At 42.2% G+C, this 24397-nt stretch overlaps 1 protein-coding gene across 2 annotated transcripts in view; it reads right to left on the bottom strand.

Moving 5' to 3' along the window:
- COL21A1 (collagen type XXI alpha 1 chain) overlaps positions 1 to 24397 on the bottom strand; it is a 197591-nt gene that overhangs the window by 18382 nt on the left and 154812 nt on the right. For both annotated transcript variants that reach the window (XM_005300199.5, XM_024101575.3), the window contains 5 exons: positions 17624 to 17677; positions 16115 to 16168; positions 13649 to 13720; positions 1045 to 1080; positions 162 to 206 (listed from right to left, as the gene is read on the bottom strand). In XM_005300199.5, the coding sequence (XP_005300256.2) occupies positions 162 to 206; positions 1045 to 1080; positions 13649 to 13720; positions 16115 to 16168; positions 17624 to 17677 (261 nt within the window). The remainder of the gene's footprint in view (positions 1 to 161; positions 207 to 1044; positions 1081 to 13648; positions 13721 to 16114; positions 16169 to 17623; positions 17678 to 24397) is intronic.

Below are 24397 nucleotides of genomic sequence, written 5' to 3' on the forward strand. Positions count from 1 at the left end.
TTTAAAATATATTTTAATACACTTTAAATAATCAATATAATCCTATTTACATGTAATTATATCTAATGTATTTCTTTAGATTCAAAGAACTAATGGCATTTATCTTCTGAAGAAGCAAAATGAATGCAGTTTCCTTAAACTGTGTATTCTTTTAATGGTACCTGTTGGCCTGCAGTCCCTGGTCTTCCTCCTTCTCCCTTTTGTCCCTTCAGAAAAGAAACAGACTTTCTTGAACAGTACATATTTCTTTAGGTGAACAAATTAAGTAGTCAAAATAATGTAAAGAGATAAGCCCTGACCAAAGGCCCATCTTTATAATGGGTTCAGTCAAAAACCTGGATCCAACCATCACTGAGTTTGTTGATGGGAGGCAGACATAGAGGTGTTTCAAGATTCAGTTCCAAACTGTGTAGCTTTGACACACATTTCTACTGCAGATATAATGGAGCAAGCCTATGATCTGAATATACAGAGACAAATGCTGATCTCCCTTGTTACTGCCTATTTCAGTTGCTTTATCACCTCAGTACATTGAGGAAAGTTCTCATTTTTATGACATTACAGATTTAGAGACCTATGGTGGATTTTCAAAAGCACTCATCATTAGCCTAACTCTGCCCCCTACAGTTAGTGGGAGCAGCTAAGCCATTTTAGAGTACTTTTGAAAATCCCATTCTTTCATAAAATCCCATTCTTTATCACCTCAGTACATTGAGGAAAGTTCTCATTTTTATGACATTACAGATTTAGAGACCTATGGTAGATTTTCAAAAGCACTCATCATTAGCCTAACTCTGCCCCCTACAGTTAGTGGGAGCAGCTAAGCCATTTTAGAGTACTTTTGAAAATCCCATTCTTTCATAACATTGTGTTGGTGAGCTCATATTGTGCAGTGATTTACTGAGTTAAGACTGTATCCTGCAATCCTTAGTCAAGCAAAGCTCCTGTTTATTTTAATTCAAATTGAATTAATTTTTAACATTTGACTATTAGTAAACATATGGCATGCCAAATGATATTTAATGAAAAACAAAGTTAATATACCTGGATACCTCTTTCACCTTGGTTTCCTTTTTCCCCCTGTAAAATATTGTAAGGTATTGTAAAATTTCCATTATAATCCATTTACAAACATTAGTTTGTGTTTTAATGTATTTCAGTAACTACAAGAGAAGCAGCTAATGGAGTGCATTGATGGTGATTGAAAACTAAATATTCTGTCCACATGTTCATAATTCCTAATCTAGCAAAGCCCTTAAAAGCTTAACAGCTTTGCAGGAACGGGACCATAATAAGTAGGGAATTTGCTGTGCAGATAACTATCATAAAGAACGGTAATATTTACATGTCAAATTCAAATTCGGAGATTGCTGGCAACCCTGATGAAGTCAGTGGGAGTTCAATCATTGATTTAATAGAAGTTAAATTGGGCCTTGCTTTTACCAGAGGACCAGATTGATTGCAGATGTAAGCAGGTGCAACTCTTACAGTAAATAGATATTCACCTGCTTTCATTCATGGTGAGCAAAGCCCAAATAATTTCTGTAAAAATGACAGCTAACCCAATACAATGCATAACACATGTCCTTGATATTCTATGGTAACCAACAGAGAATTAATCAAAGTGTTTTTATATATGAATTTGAATCCCATGACTTACATACAAAACCAGATTTTATTTGCACTTAACCTGGTTCAATTTAGAGTTTCTATCTAATCTATATGGGGGAGATTTCAAAGGCATAAAAAATCTCCCCCTATATCTATATATTATAGGGGTTTTTTTTAATACAGTGCCTGGCACCATAAAGTCTCAACACCTTTCAGTTTACCTTGATGTAAATAAAATAAGAATTAGTCCCACAGTGTTAACTCAACTGCAAAAACCCTGAAGTAATACAACAGCCACATGGCACATCTGACATCTTATGTATAATATTATGTGCTAATTATTATCATTTATGTAGCGCCATAGGTGTAAATAGTGTTTTACAGACATACAATGACAAGTCTCTGCCGTAGGGCATTTAGAATCTAAGCCCTGATCTTGAAATTCAATGGGGCTTCACCTAAGTGTGGAGGTCTGAGCTAGCAGATTTGACCGAAGAACTGAGGACTAAAATGGACACAATATGGTGAGTGATGACTACATACAAAGGGAGGAGCTGTGGGGGAAGTGGAAGGAAAGGGCCAAATTGCAATTTTTTAAGAAGACAGGGACTATTTCTTTTTATTCTTTTTTATGTATCTAGCTGGAGCCAAGTATTTGTTTCCAGAAAAATAATTGTAATGTTTAGCCAAGTGTTTAACAGTATTAATGAGATCTTGGCTAAACAAAATATTTTCCAGGTCAAAAATCCTAAGAGGTCTGAGCACACTTTTGTCAGATCCAACAATACATAAGTTATTTGGTTTAGTTTCAGTTTTAGTTTAGTATTTATTTTAACATAAACTATGATAAAACTGAAGCTCATCTATTTTCCTGTCACATGCCCAAACTGCACCTTTCTCTGAGTTATTTTCTTTTCAGATGGGAAAGATACTGTTTTAGTCAATACTAAGTTATAACCTTATGGCTTGTCTATACAAATAGTTAGTTGCTGACAACCTGGGGGCATAAATCTATCTCACATTAGCCTGCTACCCACTCCGGGAATGTCTACACAGCATGGCAATGGGAGTGTGATTTCTAGAGTGTACTGCCATGTGGACCATGCTGAAGTGCATTAAAAAGTTCCACAGTGTGCTCTGATCTACTCCTGTTTGGAACAAGAGTAGATCAAAATTAGGGAACGTTTAGTGCTCGGCAGCAGGGTTCACATGGACGGTTAGTGTGTGGCAGGCTACTGCAAGGTAGATTTGCATCCCTGCTTACCACACTTAGTTAAATTGCAATACATATTCTTATTTAACCAGATTCCACTCATAGATACAATATTAAAGGAGTATGTCCATTGCAAAGTGCTCCATTTTCTGCCTCCAGGCAGTTTTTAATCCATAACAGTATTTTGCTTTTACACCATGACTAACTTAGCTTCTTTATCCATTCCTTTGCAGAGGATCTTCTCAAAGCCTTTTTGGAAATCTAAAGAAATTTTAAGAGTTGGTTCTCTTATTGAGCTGTTCAGAGAATTCTAAGGGCTTGTCTATACTTACCGCGCTGGTTCGGCGGCAGGCAATCGAACTTCTGGGTTCGATTTATCGCGTCTTGTCTGGACGCGATAAATCAAACTCAGAAGTGCTCCCCGTCGACTCCGGTAATCCTGCTCGCCGCGAGGAGTACGCGGAGTCGACGGGGGAGCCTGCCTGCCGGGTGTGGACCGCGGTAAGTTCGAAGTAAGGTACGTCGACTTCAGCTACGTTATTCACGTAGCTGAAGTTGCGTACCTTACTTCGATTTGGGGGTTTAGTGTAGACCAAGCCTAAGAGATTAAGTGACATTTTCCTTTGCAGAAACTGTGTTAGTAGACTTTTAATTTCCCTCTTACTTATTACCTGCTGTAATTTATGTATATTGGCTTCAGCTGGGTCAGATTTCCAAAGTTTGAAAGATTTCTATTTGGCCTCTCAGACCTCGCCATTTAGCCATATTGGCTTACTCCTTATCTTCCTGGTACCTTTTTGTTAAGAAATACAGGTCTTCTGAGACTCTATTATTGTTTTGTTAAGTAGCATCCATGCCACCTCTGAGGATTTTACTTCCTTCACTTTTAACTTTAGGGCCTTTTTGACTAATCTTCTCATTTTATTGAAATCCCCCTTTCTAAAGTTTAATGTCACTCGTCACTTTTGGTACCCTAGCTGCCCCTTTGATGTTGAACCTAATTATATTGTGGTCACTGTTACTCAGTGGCTCCGCTCCTGTCACATCTTGAATTAGTGCCTGTGTTAGCTAAGATTAAGTCATCTCTCTTCCTGTGTGCTCTAGGACTTGCTGTCCCAAGAAGCAATCACTTTAAGTTTTTCTCTAAACTCTGTCTTATTATGTTGTTAGAACTAGCATAAAGACATCTCTTCCAGCTGGGAATCACACCCCCACTTCAAAGTGTAGACATATGTGGGTATATGAAATCTGATTTTATTAGAATTTTGTAACATTTTTCTGCCTCTGATCTCTCTCAACACTGTGCACACAATTTTTTTCTTGATCAGGAAGCTGGTAATAAAGCACCAATAATGTATTTATATTCATACAGTTTGGAATTTGTATCCATATAGGTTCAACTTTGTGATCCCCTCCACTCAGAATTTTCCAAAGAATCCTTTACCTACACCACTACTTCTCCAGCTTTTCAGCCTACTCTGTCTTTCCTATATAGCATGTAACTAGGCATTACAGTATCCTCTTGTTATTTGCCATTCCCCCATGTTTCTGTAATGTTTATTATATAAAGGCAACCATTGCAAGGCATACTAGTATCCCCATTTTTGCTTTTAAATTTCTTGCATTTGTATATAGACATTTATTGGACCAAGTACAAAGAATCCCTACCCTCAACTCAATGGTTGGCAATAACTTTGGGACACTGCAACTGATCAATTAATACATTTCAGGGAATGTTCTTGGCTTCAATGGGCAGAACCTTAATGATTCTTGTGCAAATCAGAACAGGTACTGCAAGCAGAGGAATTTCTCTGCCACCCTCTGCACCCACCTACAGATATCAGTGGCAGCAGCTTAACTTCCTGTCTGTAGCCTGACTCTAACAGAAATAAGAGAGCCTTACAGGGAGGGTTTGTAGCTGGGAGACAGGGACTTGGGGAGGGAGGAAAGCAGAATGTGGGGAGGAAATGGACACCTGGACAGGAAGGCGTGGTGGCTGGGTAGGAAGGAGCAGGGGATGGAGGGATGGGGAAGTGGTGGGGGGCAAACCAGGAATCCAGGGAGGGCTGGAAGTGAGTGGCACTGATGGTGGCAGCAGGGACCCTGAGACAAGTGGGCAGGGGGGAAGTGGATGTGGCAGAAAGGAGTAAAGGAGGGACATGTAATGTAATGGAGTGCGGTGTGGGGGGGAAGTGGTGGTGATGATGGAAGCAGGGTGTGGGGAAGTGGGGATGGGGAAGGGAAAGCAGGGAACACAGAGACCCTGCCATGGTGGGGGGGGGCGTACAGAGACCCTGCAATGGGAGAGAGAATGGGGATAATGGTGTGGGGGAGGGATACATCGGGAATACAGGGCCCTTGGCAGGATGGAGGGCTTGGGGGAGGTTCAGGGAGTCCCTGAAATAGAGGGGCAGGGAAGGGGGCACACAGGCAGCTTGTAAAGGCGGGGAATTGGAGGAATGCAAGGAACCCCTGGCATGGGCAATGTGCTCAGCCTACAGAAGTTACAATGTGTGCATTTTTATTCTCAATGAGGAGAGTGTTTTTATTTAACTCCTTAATCCGACCCCCTGCTGATTTTACAGAATTTCCCACTGTGTTCTTATCCTGTCCTTGCAATTTGATTTAGTTACAGAGAAATCTTGTCACAGCCAAACACCCGGGGTAATGACCACAGAAGCATAGTTAGACTTGTAAACTGGTACAGACATGTTAGTAGTCATACAGGTTTAGCAAGTATATTAGACTACAAGCAGAGTAAATACAGAAAAATTAAGAGTAATGCATTAGTAAGCAGATACTGGAAAGGTATATCTTGATGTGCATTTGAATACTAGGCAAACATGTTTCAGCAGAGAAATTTCTTTTCAGTAATTTTTGTGGCAAAAAAAAAATCAAAATATGTGAAAACATCAAAATTTTGTTCACAAGACACTTGCTGCAAGTTTTTAAATTTTTAAATTTAAATTTCACTGAGGTTGAATGAACCCAGATGGGTGCTGATAGTCATAGTCAACTACATCCCAAGCAAAGGAGACCATCTGTTAGACAAATTCCTCCAGAGATTTGAAGACCTCTGAAGGAAGAATGTAGATCAGGGAAAGTGTAATGAATGCTCACCAATCAAGGACTATATATTTTTCTAAAATTTGCTTTAGGCTAGAGTTGTGGGGTTTTTCAAGACAAACACACTAATATGTAGAAGGTAATAGCAATAAAATAAATAAACATCTAAATTCAATGTTTGACAACTTTCTCTCTTTCTCTACCATGTTTTTCCATTTCTTCTCTCTCACTTAGTTCATGCACCTTTCTTTTTCTATATTTTCTTCTAAACTTTTTCCTACTCTGTATCTCCTTTATTTTCACTGGAAGATAGCTTTCTCCCTTTCATGCTTACTGGCCAAAGTCTTCCTGTTTTGCAGTTTCTCCCTTTCCCCTTCATTCTTGCTTGACCTCCTTCTTTCTCCTCATTTGCTGTTGTTTCACCCAAGCTCTCTTTTGACTTCCCTTCATATCTTGATTCTTTTTCCCTGCTTCCCCCACTTGCTGTTCTCTCTCCCAAAGCCCATTCCCCCTTCCAGTATTGCTTTCCGATGTTTATTCCTGACATCCAGTGTCAAGCAAGAGCTTCAATCTCTGCATGTTTTATACAACCATATATATGATGTATTTTGGTTTTTAGAAGACACCTTTTAAAGTAGGTAACCAAGCACATCAAATGAATGATGCACCTAAAACCCACTGGTTTTATAAATTCATTAGTAAATGATTCTGCACTGCAGCACCTATCACTAATGCCAAGACACAGATTGTAGACTGCTCATTTTGGAACAAAGGCAATAAAACAAATAAGAAATAGCGATATAAACTCTTTTGAGAAATTATACTAACATTGAGGAGAAAAAAAACAAATCATGGTTGATTTTTCTAGTTTTGGAGCACAATTCAAAACACTGGGAGCTGTAAAACTCATTTCATTATCTTATGATGGTTATGTGCCATGGTTAGTGGGGAATCCCCTTTAATATAAATCTGTATTGGCACAGACAAACTGGAATAAGGCCAGGTGGATAATGTATACATTGGCATCCATCATATTTTCTAGGGTTATACACCACCTGGACATCCTTGACTCTCACTGTAAAGTGTCCTCCTCCATAAGACATTATATACAAATATATATATGGAATATATATATAAAATGTCTTTTATATATATATATATATATAATGTCTTATGGAGGAGGACACTTTACAGTGAGAGTCAAGGATGTCCAGGTGGTGTATAACCCTAGAAAATATGGTGGATATATATATCCAGGAAAGCCACAGTATTATATGACAGGAAAACAACTATGTGAACATCTCCTCTCCTTAAGAATGTACCTTTAAATCCACAAAAATCAGGAAATGAAGGCCTTCTCTACATACGAATTGTACCACTTTAACTATACTGGTTACAAACCTGCTAATGTGGATGCAATTCTACCAATAAAAGGTGTTTACACTGATATAGTTTGTTCCTAGGAAAGAGGAATAAGCCATACTGATATAAGTTACCTTTATATCAGTAAAATTGCACACTAGGATTATACCAATCCAACTGTTTTGGTAGATAATCAGACTCCCAACTGAAATGACTAAAAAACCTGTGTGTGGACCAGGCCAAAAAGGCAAAATTCTCATAAACTGAGTCACCTGCAGTGTACAGATTTTTGATTGCTATTTACACTTAAACATAACTAAATATACATAACAGGCCAGATCAAAGTAATCAGAATTACTTCAATGGGACTGTTCTTACACATGTTGACATCCAGCAAAAATACATCCATTTCTAATTGTGACAGATGCAATATTTTCATGCCTGCTAGTGGAATCAGAGGGAACGCGTACATCAGGCTCCCTGACCACGACAGAAGGAAGGCATCAGAGAGGGAGTCTTTGCTCAAACCCTATCGAGAACAAAACCGGTCACATTTCCTGTTCCGTCTGGTAGCGAACAGGTTCACTTGGGGAGTTCCCCACCTTTGAAGATCATGCAGGCTACCTTTGGATGTAGCGACCACTCGTGATGAGAGGAGAAGTCCCTGCTGAGTTGGTCTGCCAGCGTATTCCTGGAGCCGGGAAGGTGAAAAGCTTCCAGGTGCATCTCATGGCTGATGCAGAAGTCCCACAGACGGAGTGCCTCTTGACAGAGAGCCAATGAGCGTGCTCCCCCTGGCCTGTTGATGTAGAACATCGAGGCTGCGTTGTCCATCAGGACTCGTAACACCTTGCCCGAAAGGTGGGGCAAGAAGACTACGCATGCCAGCCGGATTGCTCGGAGCTCTTTGATGTTATGTGTAACTGCGCCTCCTCCGGGGAACCACATCCCCTGTCTGGAGGTTGCCAAGATGTGCCCCCAAGCCCAGGTCCGAGGCATTCGACACCAACTCGATGGAGTGAGGAGGGTTGTCGAATGGAACCCCTTCCAGGACTGTCCTGAAGTCAGTCCACCATTTCAGTGAGGTAAGTATTGCCTGGGAAATGGTAATGATCTTCTCCAGGGGGTCTCAGGACTGGGAATAGACCATCGCCAGCCACTGTTGCAGGGGGCGTATCCGTAGCCTGGCATGGTGGACCACGTAAGTGCACTCTGCCATGTGGCCTAGCAGACGCAGACAGACCATGGCTGTAGTCAGAGGGAATGCAGAGACTTCCACGATGAGGTTCGCCATCATGTGGAACCTTTCCAGCGGCAGGAACATGCTGGCGCAGGTGGAGTCGAGGATCACTTGGTAAACACCCTCGGTGCTGTCGCCAGGCCAAACGGGAGGACTGTATACTGGTAGTGGTGGGGTCCCACCGTAAACCGGAGGAAATGTCTGTGTCATCAAAAGATTGCTATGTGAAAGTATGCATCCTTCAAGTCGAGGGCGGCATACCAGTCTCCCGGATTCAGAGAGTGGATAATAGAAGCCAGAGAGACCATGTGGAACTTTAGCTTCTGTAAGTACTTGTTGAGGTCTCGCAGGTCCAGGATGGGCCATAGACCGCTCTTGGCCTTTGGAATTAAAAAGTACCAGGAATAGAACCCCTTGTTCCTGTACTTGAGAGGAACTTTTTCCACCGCACCCAGCTGTAGTAACCCCTTTACCTCCTGCATGAGGAGACTCTTGTGAGAAGGGTCCCTGAAGAGGGACGGGGAAAGCAGGTGGGAAGGGGGGGGGTAGAAAAGAACTGGAGGGTATAACCCCATTCCACTGTGCTGAGGACCCAGCGGTCTGAAGTTATAGTGGTCCATGCAGGGAGGAAAGGGGAAAGGTGGCTGGAGAACACTGGGAAAGATGGATCTGGGGAATAGTCTGGTAGGTCGCCCGTGGGCGCACCCTCAAAACGACCGTTTGGCCCCCTGCTTATTACGGGTTGAGCCAGACTGGGCAGAGGGTGGAGGCAGGTGGCTTGGGCAGTGTTGCAGCCTTGGCTCATTTATGGGGCTGGTCCAGCTGAGGCTAGCTCCCCTGGCCTGATGCTGCTGTGGTTTGAACCACTTACACACTGGGGCTGGGACTTAGAGACCCAGGGTTTTCAGGGTGGTGCAGGAGTCCTTGAGATCATGCAACTTGCTGCTGTTTGCTCCGCAAATAGGGACCCGCCATCGAAGGGCAGGTCTTGCAATGACTACTGGGTCTTGGTGGACAACCCAGAGAGAAGCAGCCAAGAGACTCGCCGCATGGAGATAGTGGAATCCATGATGTGGGCAGCAGCAGCATCTGACGCTGCCTGGAGGGCCGCCCTGGCCGCAGTTGTGCCCTCATTGAAGATCGCTTGGAACACCTTCCTGGAAACCTCAGGGAGTGACCCTTCAAACTTGGCCATGGCTTGCCACATATTAAAGTCATATCGGCCAAGGAGGGCTTGGTGGTTGGCGACTCTCAGCTGAAGGCTTGAAGACGAATAAAACTTACACCAAAGAGATCCAGCCTTCTTGAGTCTTTATTTTTGGGAGTGGCCCCGAGTTGTCCTTGCTTCTCCTTGTGGTTAACCGCCTCAACCACAAGGGAATTAGGGGCTGGGTAGGAGTATAAGTACTCATGCCCTTTGGTTGGCACAAAGTACTTGCGTTCGGCCCTTTAAATGATAGGGACAAGGGAACAGGGGGGTCTGCCAGAGGGCATTAGTGATTTTGGAAACCCCTTCATGAAGGGGTAGATCCACCCTGGCAGGAGCTGAGGAGCAGAAGATGTCAAACAGAGAGTCCGATGCCTCTTCCAATTCATCTGCTTGAAGCCCCAGGTTAGAAGCGACCCTCTTCAAAAGTTCCTGGTGCGCTTTGGCATCATCCTGAGGAACTGGGTGAGGGGGCTCCATGATAGCCTCCTCCAGTGAAGACGAGGACAATACCGGTGCCATGGGAACCTCCATGTCCATTGGTGGTCCAGCAGCTTGCTCCCCTGGATCCACCTGGACCTGTGGGGTCCTTCCCCCCAAATTCTCTGGCACCAGAGGGGGACAGGATACTGAGGCCGCTGGCCTGTCTGAGGCTCCCGACACTGATCAGGCAGCCTGGGAAGGTTGAGTGAACCCCCAAGGGTTCCACGGATACCATGGCGCCGGCCACTGCGCTTGGGACCATGGGACAGGTTTCAGTGCCAATAATGTAGTCGGTACCACCGGTATCGGGGCTTGTCCCACAGTCAGGGAACCTTGCTCCAAGCCAGAGGTACCAGCGGCGTGGTCGGTACCAGGTGACCAGGATTGGGCTGAGCAATGACTCTTGTCCAACCAGTGCCGGTCGCTGCATCCCGAAGCCGACCTGTCCAAGCGAGACTATCTTGGTCTGGCACTCATGGACTGATGGCGTTCAGCAGATCTGCGTCGGATACCCGGCAATCCACGCCTCATGCTACTTGACCGGTACCAGGATGTTGAACGGGACCAGGGCTACTATGGGCCAGTTGCCAGGAGGATTGTCCTGACTAGGGTGACCCCCTTCTTGGGGACAGGTGATAATGGCGGTCTCTGGTGTCCGATTGTTCCCGGGATCAGTACCATGCCCTTGGAGATGGTTGGGGCCAGTTCCGGAGTTCTTGCTGGGTGGAGTGTGCCTTAGAGGTTCTGTGCCAATCTACCAGCAAGGTACACTTCGTCGTGGCACACTCCGAGCCCTCTCCTTTCCCTTTCGGGAGGTAGGAGATCTTCCCTGGAGCTGTGGAGGGGGACGGGTGCCGGCTCGTGGACGGCACCAGCGGAGCACTGCGCATGGAGGCCACAGTGCTCAGTGAGGAATCGGACCGCTGCTCTTGTGCCGGAGTGAGTGCCAATTCCATTAGGAGTGCTTTCAGATGGATATCGCGCTCCTTAGGTTTAAAGGACTTGCAGATAACGGCACTTGTCACTTATGTGCCCTTCGCCTAAGCACCTTAGGCAGCTGGTATGTGGGACTAACAAAAAGTTGAGAACTACTACTAAGGGTAACTAAGAAACTACTAACTATATTACAGGTTTTCAAAGTTCACAAGAACAGAAAACAAAACAACGCTAGCCAACGCAGCAGATGTTCCAGCACCATCATTGGCAGCAAGAAGGAACTGAAGGTGGGGGGTGTCGGCAGAGCCCCTTATACCGCGCCATGCGGGTGCCACTCCAGGGAGCACCAGAGCGAGTCCCCTATGGATACTGCTGACGGAAAAACTTCCAGCAGCGGTGCATGTGGCAAGCACACACACCTGATATGGAAGGGACATGAGCAAGGCCTCGAAGAAGAAGGGGTGGAACGGGGAAGGGGCTACAGGCTTGGAACTCCAGCCAGTGCGGAAAGCTTCGCTGTGGTCCCAGCTGGGCCCAAGCTCTCAGCTCTTGGCCTGAGGCCATGGCAGGGCTGAGAGCAGCAAGTGGAGGCAGGGCCTCAGCCACAAGAGGCGGGGCACAGGGCTAGTCTCCCCAAAAGGAAGCTTCACCTGCCGCCCATGCCAGGCAGAGTGATTTGCTGCAGTGCTTAGGACTGGGAGACACATCTGATTCCCAGACTTGTGCCCAGCCCAGTAGACCCTAGTTGCTATCAGTGCTCCTGCTGTGCTTTGCACCATTACTGCAGAATTCTGCCATGGGAAATGCCAGGTATTAATTATGCTATTATTTGGGTGTCACTGGTTCCACTCACACTTCCTATCCTGCGCCTTTGGTGACGGACAATCATGTCTTGCTCTTTCGACACTTAGACACTATTCATTTGCTTTGGGACATGGCTTTATCATTTCACACAAAAAACGAAACAGTCCAAAGCCATTTCTTTTTGTTTTCCTTCCCCCCAAGATCTCATCCTCCTCTTGATTTGCAGGTAAAATACCAGTGGCTTAGCTGGGTAGGAGGGGAGAGCTTTAAAATATGTACTTCCGACAATACAATGAAGAAAATAAGAGAAGCTGTGAAAGAGGAAGATACCTGCTTTATCTGAGACATGTTTTAAAAGGGCTGTGTGTGTGATGCAAGCTGGATTAGCCATAGCCTGCTGTAGAGAATCACATTTCACTTCAATTCCTCAGGATGAAAAGGTGATGCTGGCTAATTTGAACCTAATCATTAAGACTCCATTTCAAAACTCCGTCAATTAAGCTCTGTTCTCTTCCCCAGCCTGTGGGCCTTGGTTTGTTGTTGTTAATCAGGACACGGGGAAATGACTTTCACCACAAAGCTTGCAGTTTCTTTGCTGGAAGCAAAACACTGATCTGATTTTGCCTGATGGAAGAGGTTTTTATGCCTGCTGGACATAAATGCCTCCCAGAAGAGAACAGTTTAGCACAGCTCCTAAGGGCTAGGGTGGGACAGGCAGATTACTAACAGAATAAGAGGGGTCCAGCTACAGTGATGGATCCCATTCACTCCTGGGACATGTGTTAGCTGGCAAGGATTCTCTCTCTGGGAGCCACACATGGGAATAGATTTTTTTTTTGCGGGGAGGGGGGAAGGATTAAGTTCCAAAGAGACATATTTGAAATCTTTATAAAATAGATACTACATCACTGGTCCCAAATGCTGTAGTGACTCACTCCATTGTAAACCCTAGCCTTAGAGATCATTATTGCAGAGCACTGCAATATTGCTTTCTGTAAGGGTTCCTTACTCATGATCTCTGATTTATGGGGGAAGCTTACCTTTTTTTCCTCCATGTACACATTCTGGAGAGATGAACTACTCTAGTTTGCACTCTAATCGTGCCTTTCACTTCACCAGTGAATTATACCTCTTACCATCCCTCTGTAAGTATCACTATCCCTCTTTTGTATAAGGGAAAACTGGGGCAACAAAACATAAGATTTGCTCAAGATCACAAAGGAGGCAAGTGGCAGAGTTGCAGGGCTGTAAACAGGTTGGGACGAGAGGGCGCAAAGCCACATGGGGTGGAAAAATGGGGCAAAAAATGACCAGAAAAACGGTAGGGGGCACAAATATGCTTGTTTGCCCCAGGCGGTAAAATCCCTAGTTATGGCTCTGGCTGCATCCACATAGGAGAGTGCTTAAGCCACACATCCCCCTTAATGGCTGATTAGGTGTGGTTGCTCCTACAATCCTTATGGACTCCTTTATGAAAGGAGATTATATATATATTACATATACATAAAACCTTTTCTATGAGAGAATTTCACATCAAGCACTTATAACAATAATACATTATACACATTTTATTACCACCTGTGCCATCACAGTTTTATTGATAATACTAGAAGTTAACACTGATCCACATATTCGCCAAACATATTGCCTAAAAAACCCATTTACCATTTATGGAAAAAGCATAATGAAAGTTGTAATGGATATTAAAGCCATATAAACTACTTACCTTTACACCCTGTGTCCCAGGCATGCCTGGGTACCCTGGTTCACCTGGAGTACCTGGTCCTCCTTGTTCTCCCTGAGTAATACAATAGCTCCATAAGTATCATTGATGTGCTGTGTGTAAAAACACAGATTGCATGTTTTTTCAAGATCTCTTCAGGTTTGGCGATGATACTCTGAGATTTATATATTATGAGCTGAAACCTCTGTGGTTTTTTGTATGCTGAATACAGCGATAGTGACTAAAAGCCACAGCAATGCTCTCACTCTTGATTTCTCAACTCTTTCATCCAACGTGAAAAAGACTTACCCTGACTTTTACCTAGGTAGGATTTTTTTTTTTGTAATATTACACAAATGATACTGTTCCTAGTAATGGCAATGTCAAGCAATTTAGTTTTCAACAACTTCATTTTAAGAATTAGAGTAAATGCATCTTATCACATGCATTTGACTGTATTCATTATGTACCATTCCAGAATATTGGGCCTGATTTTCATCTTACTATATATCCTCGTTCATAAGCCGAATATTTTAGGTAAAACAGTGACACATCAAAGAGCAGGGGTTGGCTTATAACAGGTCTACACCAAAATTTGATGATTTTAAACTCTATGGAATCATTGAATTGAATATCTAATACAGGGGTCGGCAACCTTTGGCACTTAAGCACCCTGGCGGGCCGGGCCAGTTTGTTTACTTGCCGCGTCCGCAGGGTCAACCGATCGCAGCTCCCACTGGCAGTGGTTCGCCGCTCCAGGCCAACGGGGCGGCAGGAAGTGGCATCCAGCACATCCCTCGGCCTGCGCCGCATTCCGCCGCACCCATTCGCCTGGAGCGGTGAACCGCGGCCAGTGGGAGCCGCGATCGGCTGAACCTGCGGACGCAGCAGGTAAACAAACTGGCCCGGCCCACCAAGGTGCTTACCAGGGTGCCAAAGGTTGCCGATCCCTGATCTAATACATTGTAGTTTTGTTTACCTGAAGTGTCTGCAGGCATGGAGCCCCTCAGTTCCCTGTGGCCGCGGTTCCCCGTTCCCAGCCAATGGGAGCTGCGGGAAGTGGCTGGGAACAGCGAACTGCGGCCGCTGGGAACAGCGAACTGTGGTCACAGGGAGCGGAGGGGCTCCATGCCTGCAGACACTCCAAGTAAACAAAATGTCCCGACCCGCCAGCGGCTTACCCTGACAGGCCAGGAGCCAAAGTTTTCCAACCCCTGAAATATAGGGTCGGCTTATGAAAGGGTCATATGGTTTTTGCTATTTTTACCTATCCATTTTGGGGGGTCAGCTTATAAACGAACGGGCTAATGACACTGGTTTAACATTGCTGTAACTTCACTGACTTCTCTGAACTTATTTCAGATTTATACCAGTGTGACTGAAGGCCAGGCTCCATGTTTACTTCTGAAACCTATAGCTGTGTAAAAGAGTTTACCCAAAAAGTACCTCAGAAACTATTTCAGTTTTGACTCTCCCTGTTTTACTGTGAACTTTCAATAATCTGCACAAGTTCCATTTGATTTCTTCCCAGACAGGTCGCTTGTGGGCTCAACATTCAACTGAAGATAAGAGTCTAAGACACTAATTTTTGACAAGCCACAGTTTCTCCCCTTTGATCCTTCCCTTCCCTTCGCTCTGTTTGACAAGGCACTGTACTGACCCTCCCAAAGGACTGTATTACATGACCACAAAGTCATCCTTAGACCAAGAGATAAACTAGGCCACTCTGGAGTGCTGCTTTCCAATCAGATCAGGTATTTTGGATCTTCCCTCTGACATCATAATTTGGTACCATTAGGTCACTGATTAGTATCTGCATTGTTATTTGCTAACTTTTTGGATTCTTTAACTAAAAATATAAGAAAGCACCAGCAAATACTGATAATGTATTATCTACATCTTTGGTACACACAAGTAGCAAGAAACAATTTACACCAGGGGTTCTCAAACTGGGGGTCGGGACCCCTCGGGGGTCGCAAGGTTATTACATGGGGGGTCGTGAGCTGTCAGCCTCCACCCCAAACCCTGCTTTGCATCCAGCATTTATAATGGTGTAAAATATATAAAGAAGTGTTTTTTAATTTGGGGGGGGGGGTGTCGCACTCAGAGGCTTGCTGTTTGAAAGGGGTCACCAGGACAAAAGTTTGAGAACCACTCATTTACACTATATGTATGCCTGTATGTAAAGTTCCATAGTACAGATCAGAAGAAACTATCTGTGCAGATGCAATGTAAACAATGGCCCAGACACTAAGATGCTGTAAAATGGCATAGATTTGCTGATTTCACTCCAGGATTTGGTCATATATTTGTAAGAATCACCCATTAAATCCAATCTGGAGTAAATTTGTTAATTATTGTTTCCATTTTGAAACAAAACTACCTTGTAACCAACAAGTAAATCATGGAACATTGTAATCATAATGTCCTTGACTGGAATATTTCCAGATGAAGGTAAACCACCTTTACCTTGACTCCTGATGATCCTGGTTTCCCTTGTATTCCAGGTTCACCCTTATAGCCCTATTAATAAAACAACATAACTGTGTGGTTGAGAATATCAAATATAAAGAGATCCTGTTTGAAAACCTTCGGTCACAAAAGGGCACTTAACATATGTGTGACAGTAACAATCCAGCCCTCCGAAACTTGGGGGATTCTAAATGATCAGTACTCCTATTTTAACCATGCACTTGTAATCCCTCCTGCCTGCTGGCCCACCTTAAAACCCCCAATTCATCTTAATGTCCTTGAGGTTTAAACCCTCCCACAGTGACAAGTATCCCTGCTGGATACCAGAAATGTATGTCTGCCTCTATCCCCAGGTGGCAATGACTGACCTTCCCTTCCCCAGCAGCAAACCTTCCCTCACCAAATATACTATGATATTTGCATATATCAGCTTGATGTTCTCACACATCTTACTTAGCAAAGGGCCTTGCAAATCCTAGGACTTCTGAGTCAAAAATATTTTGGTCCTATAGAACAATTCACGTTTTCATTAAAATTAAAGAGGAGTTACTGATTAACCTGATCTTGGCTGTGTATAAATATCAATACACGTTTTTTCCTGTGGAAGCACGACAGGATCCAGCTCCATATATAGAACATAAGAAACTAATGCAGCTTTTTTCTCAGAACAGCCACATCTATCACATTTTAAAATCAAATGTATTTATTTTTGGCTGTGCTGATTCTTGGCCTAACTCTGCTCCCACTGAAGTCAATGGGAGCAGAGTCATGCCAATTTTGAGCACTTTTGAAAATCCACCTGCAACGTAAGACTTACAATAATATTTATATGCTTCTAAGCATGATTTATACAACTGAAAGCATGTATATATGGATAGAGACACAAAGACTAGAAGAATTAAGACTCAACTTCTAAAAGTTTTGAGGGCCATATCATGTACTGCTCACTCAGCCAAAACTCCACTCATGTTAAATCTAAAGGTTATCCTAACAGTCAGATCTGGATTTACAAAAGTACATGGGTCAAATTCATTCCTGCTATAACTCTAATGCAATCAATAAAGTTACATCTGAAATAAATTTGGCTCAATATTAGAGGGAAAGAGCAGCACATCACTTTAACACGATTAAAATATAAATAATTGGAAAACAGGCTGAAAGTTCTGGTTTATACTAAGTATTATTTGGCCCCTAGTATTGAGGAACATTTTTCAAGATTCCAAGGCTCAAACAAAGTACCACAAACTGTTTCTGAAGAAGTTCCAATGCCTCATAACATGACAGATAATGGTTGCTACATCTTACCAAGACTTTCTTTTGTTTAGAAATTGGACTATCACATACAAGTTATATATGGGAAATTATAGTTATATTTTCAGTGTTTTTATATTAAAATAAACAAGCACATGACACAGTACTATAACTTTGTTATAATGATCCATAGGGCAATGAATACTCCTGACATCATTTGTCCCATTCAAAGTAAAATAGAGTAAATGACCTTACCTTAGACCCAGATGTTCCAGGTCGGCCAGATGATCCCACAGGTCCCATCACTCCCTATTTATTTAAAAAGAAAATATGACATTTCTAAAATTAGCTAAGGGAGAGACAGCTGGCCCAGTTTTATTGCTTATTACATTTATCACAGAATCGTAAATAAATACGTCTGGAAGAGACCTCAAGAGGTTATCTAATCCATCCCTCTATGCTAAGACAGAACCAAGTATACCTAGACCATCCCGGACAAGTGTTAGTCTAACCTGTTCATAAAAATCTCTAATGATGGGGATTTCACAACCTCTTGGTAATGATTCCAGTACTTAACTATCTTTATCCTTTTTAGTTAGGTAGTAGGAAAATCTAATATCTCCCTTGCTGCAGATCAAACCCATTACTTCTTGTCCTACCTTCAGTGGACATGGAAAATAACAGATCACTGTCTTAACATATCTGAAGACTTATCAGGTCCCCCACCCTCACTCTTATTTGCTGAAGACTACACATACCTATCCTCATAGGTCAGGTTTTATCATTTTTGTTGTTCTCTGGACTCTCCCATCTTAAAGTGTGGCAGCCAAAACTGGACACAATACTCTAGGTGAGGCCTCATCAGTACTGAGTAGAGTGTAGCAATTACCTCCCTTAATTAACATTCTTGTTAATATACCTAGAAATATGTTAACCTTTTCAGCAACTGCATCACACTGTTGGCTCATATTCAATTTGAGATCTACTATAACCCACAGATCCTCTTCTGCAGAGCTACTGTCTAGCCAGTTATTCCCTATTTTATAGTTCTGCATTTGATTTTTCCTTCTTAAGTGTAGTCCTTATTGGATTTCATCTTGTTGGTTTCAGACCAATTCTCTAGTTTGTCAAGGTCCTTTTGAATTCTAATCTTCCGAAGTGCTTGCAACTTCTTACAGCTTGGTGTCATCTGCAAATTCATGCTGGCTATTCCTTATCAGGCTATTATTCTGTAAGTGCTTACAAGTTGTTTAATAGTTTGTTCCAGTATCTTTCCAGCTATCAAAGCTAGTCTGATAGGTATATAATTCCCTGGCTCCTCTTTGTTCCCCTTTTTAAAGAAAAGTACTATGTTTGCCCTTCTCCCGTCTTCTGGGTCCTCACCCATCCTCCATGAGTTCTTGAAAATAATTGCTAATGGTTCCAAGATTGCTTCAGCTAGGTCCTTAAGTACTCTAAGATGAATTCACCATATGATTATGACACAATACAGAGATAGAGAATGTCATCTTTTATAACTCACTAAAGTCCTGATCCAAACACTATACACCCGGGGCCTTCTAGAATGTGGAATAACCTGTTCAGGGGAAAGGTGCATCTGACATGCAAGTTTCAATAAAAAAAGAATTGTGACGATAAATTCTAAATTTGCTCATGGGAGGACACCTCATAAAATCAGCAGCCTACTTCCTGTGGTCTGATTTTTAGCATTGTCCGAACGTTCTATATAAGGCTTAATTGTCCAGTGAGTGGAGTAATCATAGAATCATAGGACTGGAAGGGACCTCGAGAGGTCATCTACTCCACAACTGCAGATGATGAGATGGAAGATTTTGCTCAGCCTCCAGTACAAGTTTTTAAAAACCCAAACAGAACTGGGAATGGAGGGTGTTCCTTTCACTTCCTGATCATCAGAAAACAGGATGTGGCCTTCCCCAGTTGCCCCCGTAAATGTGTCTACCCTCCTCTCCCATTAACTGGGGGATTTGGGGAGGGAAAAGTTAATCACTGAGCCATATAACCACTGGCAGACTTCAGGATTGGAGCATTTACTAACAACTCAACAACTTCAATCATTTTAAAATACAGCACTTTCAGCATACAAGCTCAAGTAGAGCCTATAAAAGAATGCCCCTCTCTTTTGCCAGATACCAGTGACAGAGATGCGTGAATAATGAAATCCACAACTACATTTGTTCCACTGAAACCTAAAAATTAATAGTTGCTAAGCCCCTGCCTGGGCTTCTCTTTTATCTATATAAAGTTATTCCCAAGTGTATTTTGGAAAAGATAAATCATATTTTTAAATCATGTTTTCCAAGAGGGAATTCCCATTTACAGTACTTTTCACATCAAGTGTTAATATATGTTTTTCTCACAACTTCTCACTTTCATTTTGACTCCAGAACTGCAGGTATCAATCACAATTGTATTATTATTATATATATATATATATACTTGGAAATAAGAGTTAATAAAGGAAAGTCTCCTTAATGAGATACTTTTTGTCATCCAAGCATATCAATACATGGAAATGGTCAAATAGCTGGAAAATATGATAGTGCTACCTTTGAGTCAAACATTATAATGCATCTTCAGTAAAATGTAAACTAAGCTGTCACTGTTATCAATTAAAGGCAATTTAGACTTGTGGCAAGATTTAGAAACCTATTCAGAATGGACCTACATGTGATATTTAAACTAATTTTTGCATAATTTATAGCAACAATACTTTGTGCTGACAGTGGTCACCATGAGGAAGTCAATATTTATCAACAGGTCCCACAGATTTTTAACTGAAATACCACATCCGAAGAAGTGGGCTGTAGTCCACGAAAGCTTATGCTTGTTAGTCTCTAAGGTGCCACAAGTACTCCTGTTCTTAATTTTCCCCATAGTTGGACTAGGATTTATGGGGTGGTCACTGCACAGTAGTGACTAATCACTACTGACTTGATAGTGTTCTCTAATGTATGTAGCACTTTCAATTTGAGGAGCTTAAAGTGCTTTACCAACATTAATAAATTAATCCTCTGAGCAATCCTATGATATATAATACTTGCCTATTTCACAGGGCTATTCAGATGGTTAATTTGTTAACGTTGCTAAAGCACTTTGAGCTCCTCAGATTGAAAGTGGTTCATTTTCTTTCTCATCCACTTCTCAGTCTGGAAATTGTGTATGCAATGTAAGGTTTTGGTAGGATTCTTTAATATATACATATTAATATCTATACACTGCTTTAGAGATGGCAAGGTTGAAGTGAGGTTATTCAAGGTCACAGAGAAAGTCTGCAGCAGAGAGAGGAATAAATCCCAGGTGTCCTGACTTCCAGTCTTGTGATTTAAATCAGGAAACCAAGTTTTATCTATGTCATGCACAAAAATTATAAGAACATGGTCTTATATAGAACTGATGTTCTGCAAATGAAACAATTTTCTGATGCAATGTGGGGAAAGTTTAACTGGACAAATCCAAAGATTATGGCATATAAAATTAAAAGAGGAGACTATGTCCTAAAATTTTAATGTTACTCCCCTATTTTTCCAGGGCTGACTATATTTATGTGGCAGATAAATTAATACATTGTTGATGTTGGCAGTGTAATTGGGATAATTGTTACTTAAGAAGAACTTGTTACTGAATAGTTTCCCCAGTGTATTAAGTATAAACTATCAACTAGCTTTCCATCTGTTTCCCACCCCCTCTGGAACAAACATATTTAGTGTGACTAATACAAGGAAAAGTCCACTCTACTTTTTTGGTTGAATTTCCCTATGTTACTCAAAACATTCAAATCTTCCATGCATCAATGACTTATTTTTTAATCACGTGATAGGAGATGTGATAAATCAAATTGATTGAAGACCTCAGGAAATTATATTCCAGCAGATAACCGGGACCAGATGACATTCGTCTATGTGTTCCAAAGAAAATATGAACAAAGTATGGTAGGTGAGTTACTGAAAAAATAAACTCCTCAATTCTGCAGACCTAGAAGCTGTGACAATGTGACTACAAAGGAACCCATCCAGAAACTCCAAAACGGAACAAGTGATGCAAACTCAGAAACCAAGAACACAAACCAAGTAGACTGGGTGTATATACAAACATAAGGAAACCCAGTGTAGCACATGTTCCTTCACATCCCCCCTGCATCCTATAGTCATGCAACCCACTCATACCTATATCAGTGGTAAATAACCTGCAGTGTGAGACAGCATGTAAGTGGGAAAGTTTCACAAAGGGCAGGCACAAGAGTCAGGACCCCTGATCTGGTGTGGCCTTGTTGCCTGCTCACCCCTCAAACCAGGGCATGGCTAGAGTGGGGCGAAATTTTTGGGGATGAATAGTTTATTCTCTGAAAAATGTTGTTTTAGTTGACCCAAAACTATTAACAAATTTGACGCAATTCGTTTTGGCCAGTTTCAGAAAAGTACATGTGTCCTTAGAAACTTTAGCCCAAAGGTTGTTAGGGATGCAGCAAACCCAGTGGAAGGATTTGAATCTGCAACTCCGGCTAGTTCTCTAGTGCGTGCCTTAATTACCAAGCTACAGAGTTATTCTCTTGCTCAGGTTCTTTCTTTGGCTCAGTGATTCGTTAAGTAACGATTGAGAACAATCTATGCCAGAATCATCTATAATCTGGTGTTGAGAGTGGTCAGATTTGAGGGGAAGATCTGAGTTTAAGTCCCTGGCCCAGAAAGAGGATTCCAATATGGGTCTCCCACATTGCAGGCAAATACCCTAATCACTGGGCTAAAGGTTATACAGGTTAGACTTTCATACAAAGTGGATTTTTCTGATTTGCTGACAAGTTTCAAACATTTCTGAAGCCAATCCGAATATTTTTTCTGATTGCTCAGTTCTCTGGGTGAATTAAAAAAAATCAATCACCCACCCAGCTGGTAACATCACTGCCATGGCTCCACACCCTTTCCCTTAAAGCCAAAAATGCTTGAAATCAAGCTGATTTCCACAAGGGCCACTCAGGCTGTGCTACCCTGCTAGCCATCAACTCAAGCTAAACATGGCTAAAACAGCACTTCTAATTCCCCCCATCAACCCCTGCCGAGAAGCCATCCTGCTATCTCTTTTCTCAGCCACTGTGAACAACACCACCATCCTGTCTATCACTCAGGCCCATACCTTGGGTATCACCTTTGACTCAGACCTCTCTCTGTCCTCACATCCAGGCTATATGAAAATCTGGTTGATTCTTTCTGCATACCATCTCTAAGATGTGGCCTTTCCTATCCATCCCCACAGCTAAATATCTCGTCCATGCTCTCATTATCTTGTGTCTCAATTACTGCCTCATACTTCTCTATGACTTTAATGAATGCAATCTTGCTCTGCTTGTATCCATTGAGAATGCTGCTGCAAAGATGATTTTCCTAGCCCATCACTTTGAAAATATATCCCCCATCTGTTTGCAGCCCTCTGCTGGCTTTCCCTTCTCCACTGCATCAAACATAAACTACTTGTCTTCACTTTTAAGGCCCTTCATGATCTATCCCACTCTACATATCATCTCTTCTTCGCTATTGAGATATTGATTTTCCTCCGCTTAGCCCATGATACCAGCCTGCACTGTCACTTGTTAAATCTTCTTCTCCTGTACTCCCCCCACCCCCAATGCTTGGGAGGAGCTCTCATAAACTCCCACAAAACTACCTCATTATCCTCCTTCAAAACCCTCCTCAAAATTCTCATTTGCTCTGATACCTACAAAAAAGCTTGACAAATGTTGAATTGCTCATGTGCAGAGACCACAGCCTATCACACAGACCAATATGGCCTCATTGTTTCCTTGTAGTCCCCTGTCTATCTATCTGTGTCCATGTGTTGTCTTGTCTTATGCTTAGATTGAAAGCTCTTTTGTTTTGTGTTTGTATAGATCCTAGTGCCAGAGGGTCCTGGTCCATGACTGTGGTTTCCAGGCAATATGGTAATACCAATAATAAGACCTGTGCTGTTTAAACTACTCAATACCATTTATACTCATTGATTAGTTCCATGATCTAGATGTCATAGTAAACAGCTTATTAATGAGCAATGGCAGACAAAAAGCAATAAAATATTATTTTGAAATAACAAGTAAATGAGGAATCACGCAAACACATACCTCTATTAAAATTGTTGATAAAGCCTTCCCCCCTTTAACAATTGTTCAATTTTGGTCACCTCATCTCAGAAAGAAAGAGATGGTAGAAATGTTCTATTTCTACTAAAGGGCAATAAAAGAATATTAGAGACACTGGTGGGAAGGAGAGTATGTAGGTACTACCTTGGAGTAGATTATGCTTGTACTAAGAACGTGGTAAAAAGGTAAAGTGAAAGTGCTTTGAATGCCTGAGACCACTCTGTTCCTATGCAGATAACATTTCTTTCAACTGTGATCTAAACACCTGACAAGAAATAACTGGAAATACTTTGAGAGATACTCTTCTTCCCACAACAATGCAAAAGGGCTGTAAAAGTTCCTTATGTGAACTTAGGTGAATTCCTCCAGTGCAGGTGTTGTACACACAAGGCCCCTTACAAGCTCTAGTGAAAGGATTGTGCCAGTGGTGGGATTGCATGTACTGAATAGGTAGGGCACAAAGGTAGCTTAAACCTCCCTTATCCTTCCTACCTCATGGCCTGTGAATTTGTGTGCTGCACTTCTGAGAGGCAGAGAACAGAATCTCAATGATTCATTTTAACTGATAACATATTTTAATCAAGAAATCCCAAGCATGAAAATAGACAGTTTGTTTGAGGGATTACTACATGTGGGACCAAAAATTGAAGTTTGTGCTGATTCTACAAATACAAATCTGTAACCATTAAAAAGTTCAGTATTGGTTAGGATGGAACCACGGAGGCTGCTTTCACATTAAGTTCTTGACTTCTATAGTTCTGATCTAACTTAATCACTGCCTAATACAAGTAATAAAGTAAACTCCTGCATAAAAAGCCAATATATTTCAGAATAAAAATAGGCCTAGAAACCCAAGTTATTTTTATTATAAAATTGAAATGTTT

This window comes from Chrysemys picta, chromosome 3, assembly GCF_011386835.1.
Source record: "Chrysemys picta bellii isolate R12L10 chromosome 3, ASM1138683v2, whole genome shotgun sequence".
NCBI classification, from domain to species: domain Eukaryota; kingdom Metazoa; phylum Chordata; order Testudines; family Emydidae; genus Chrysemys; species Chrysemys picta.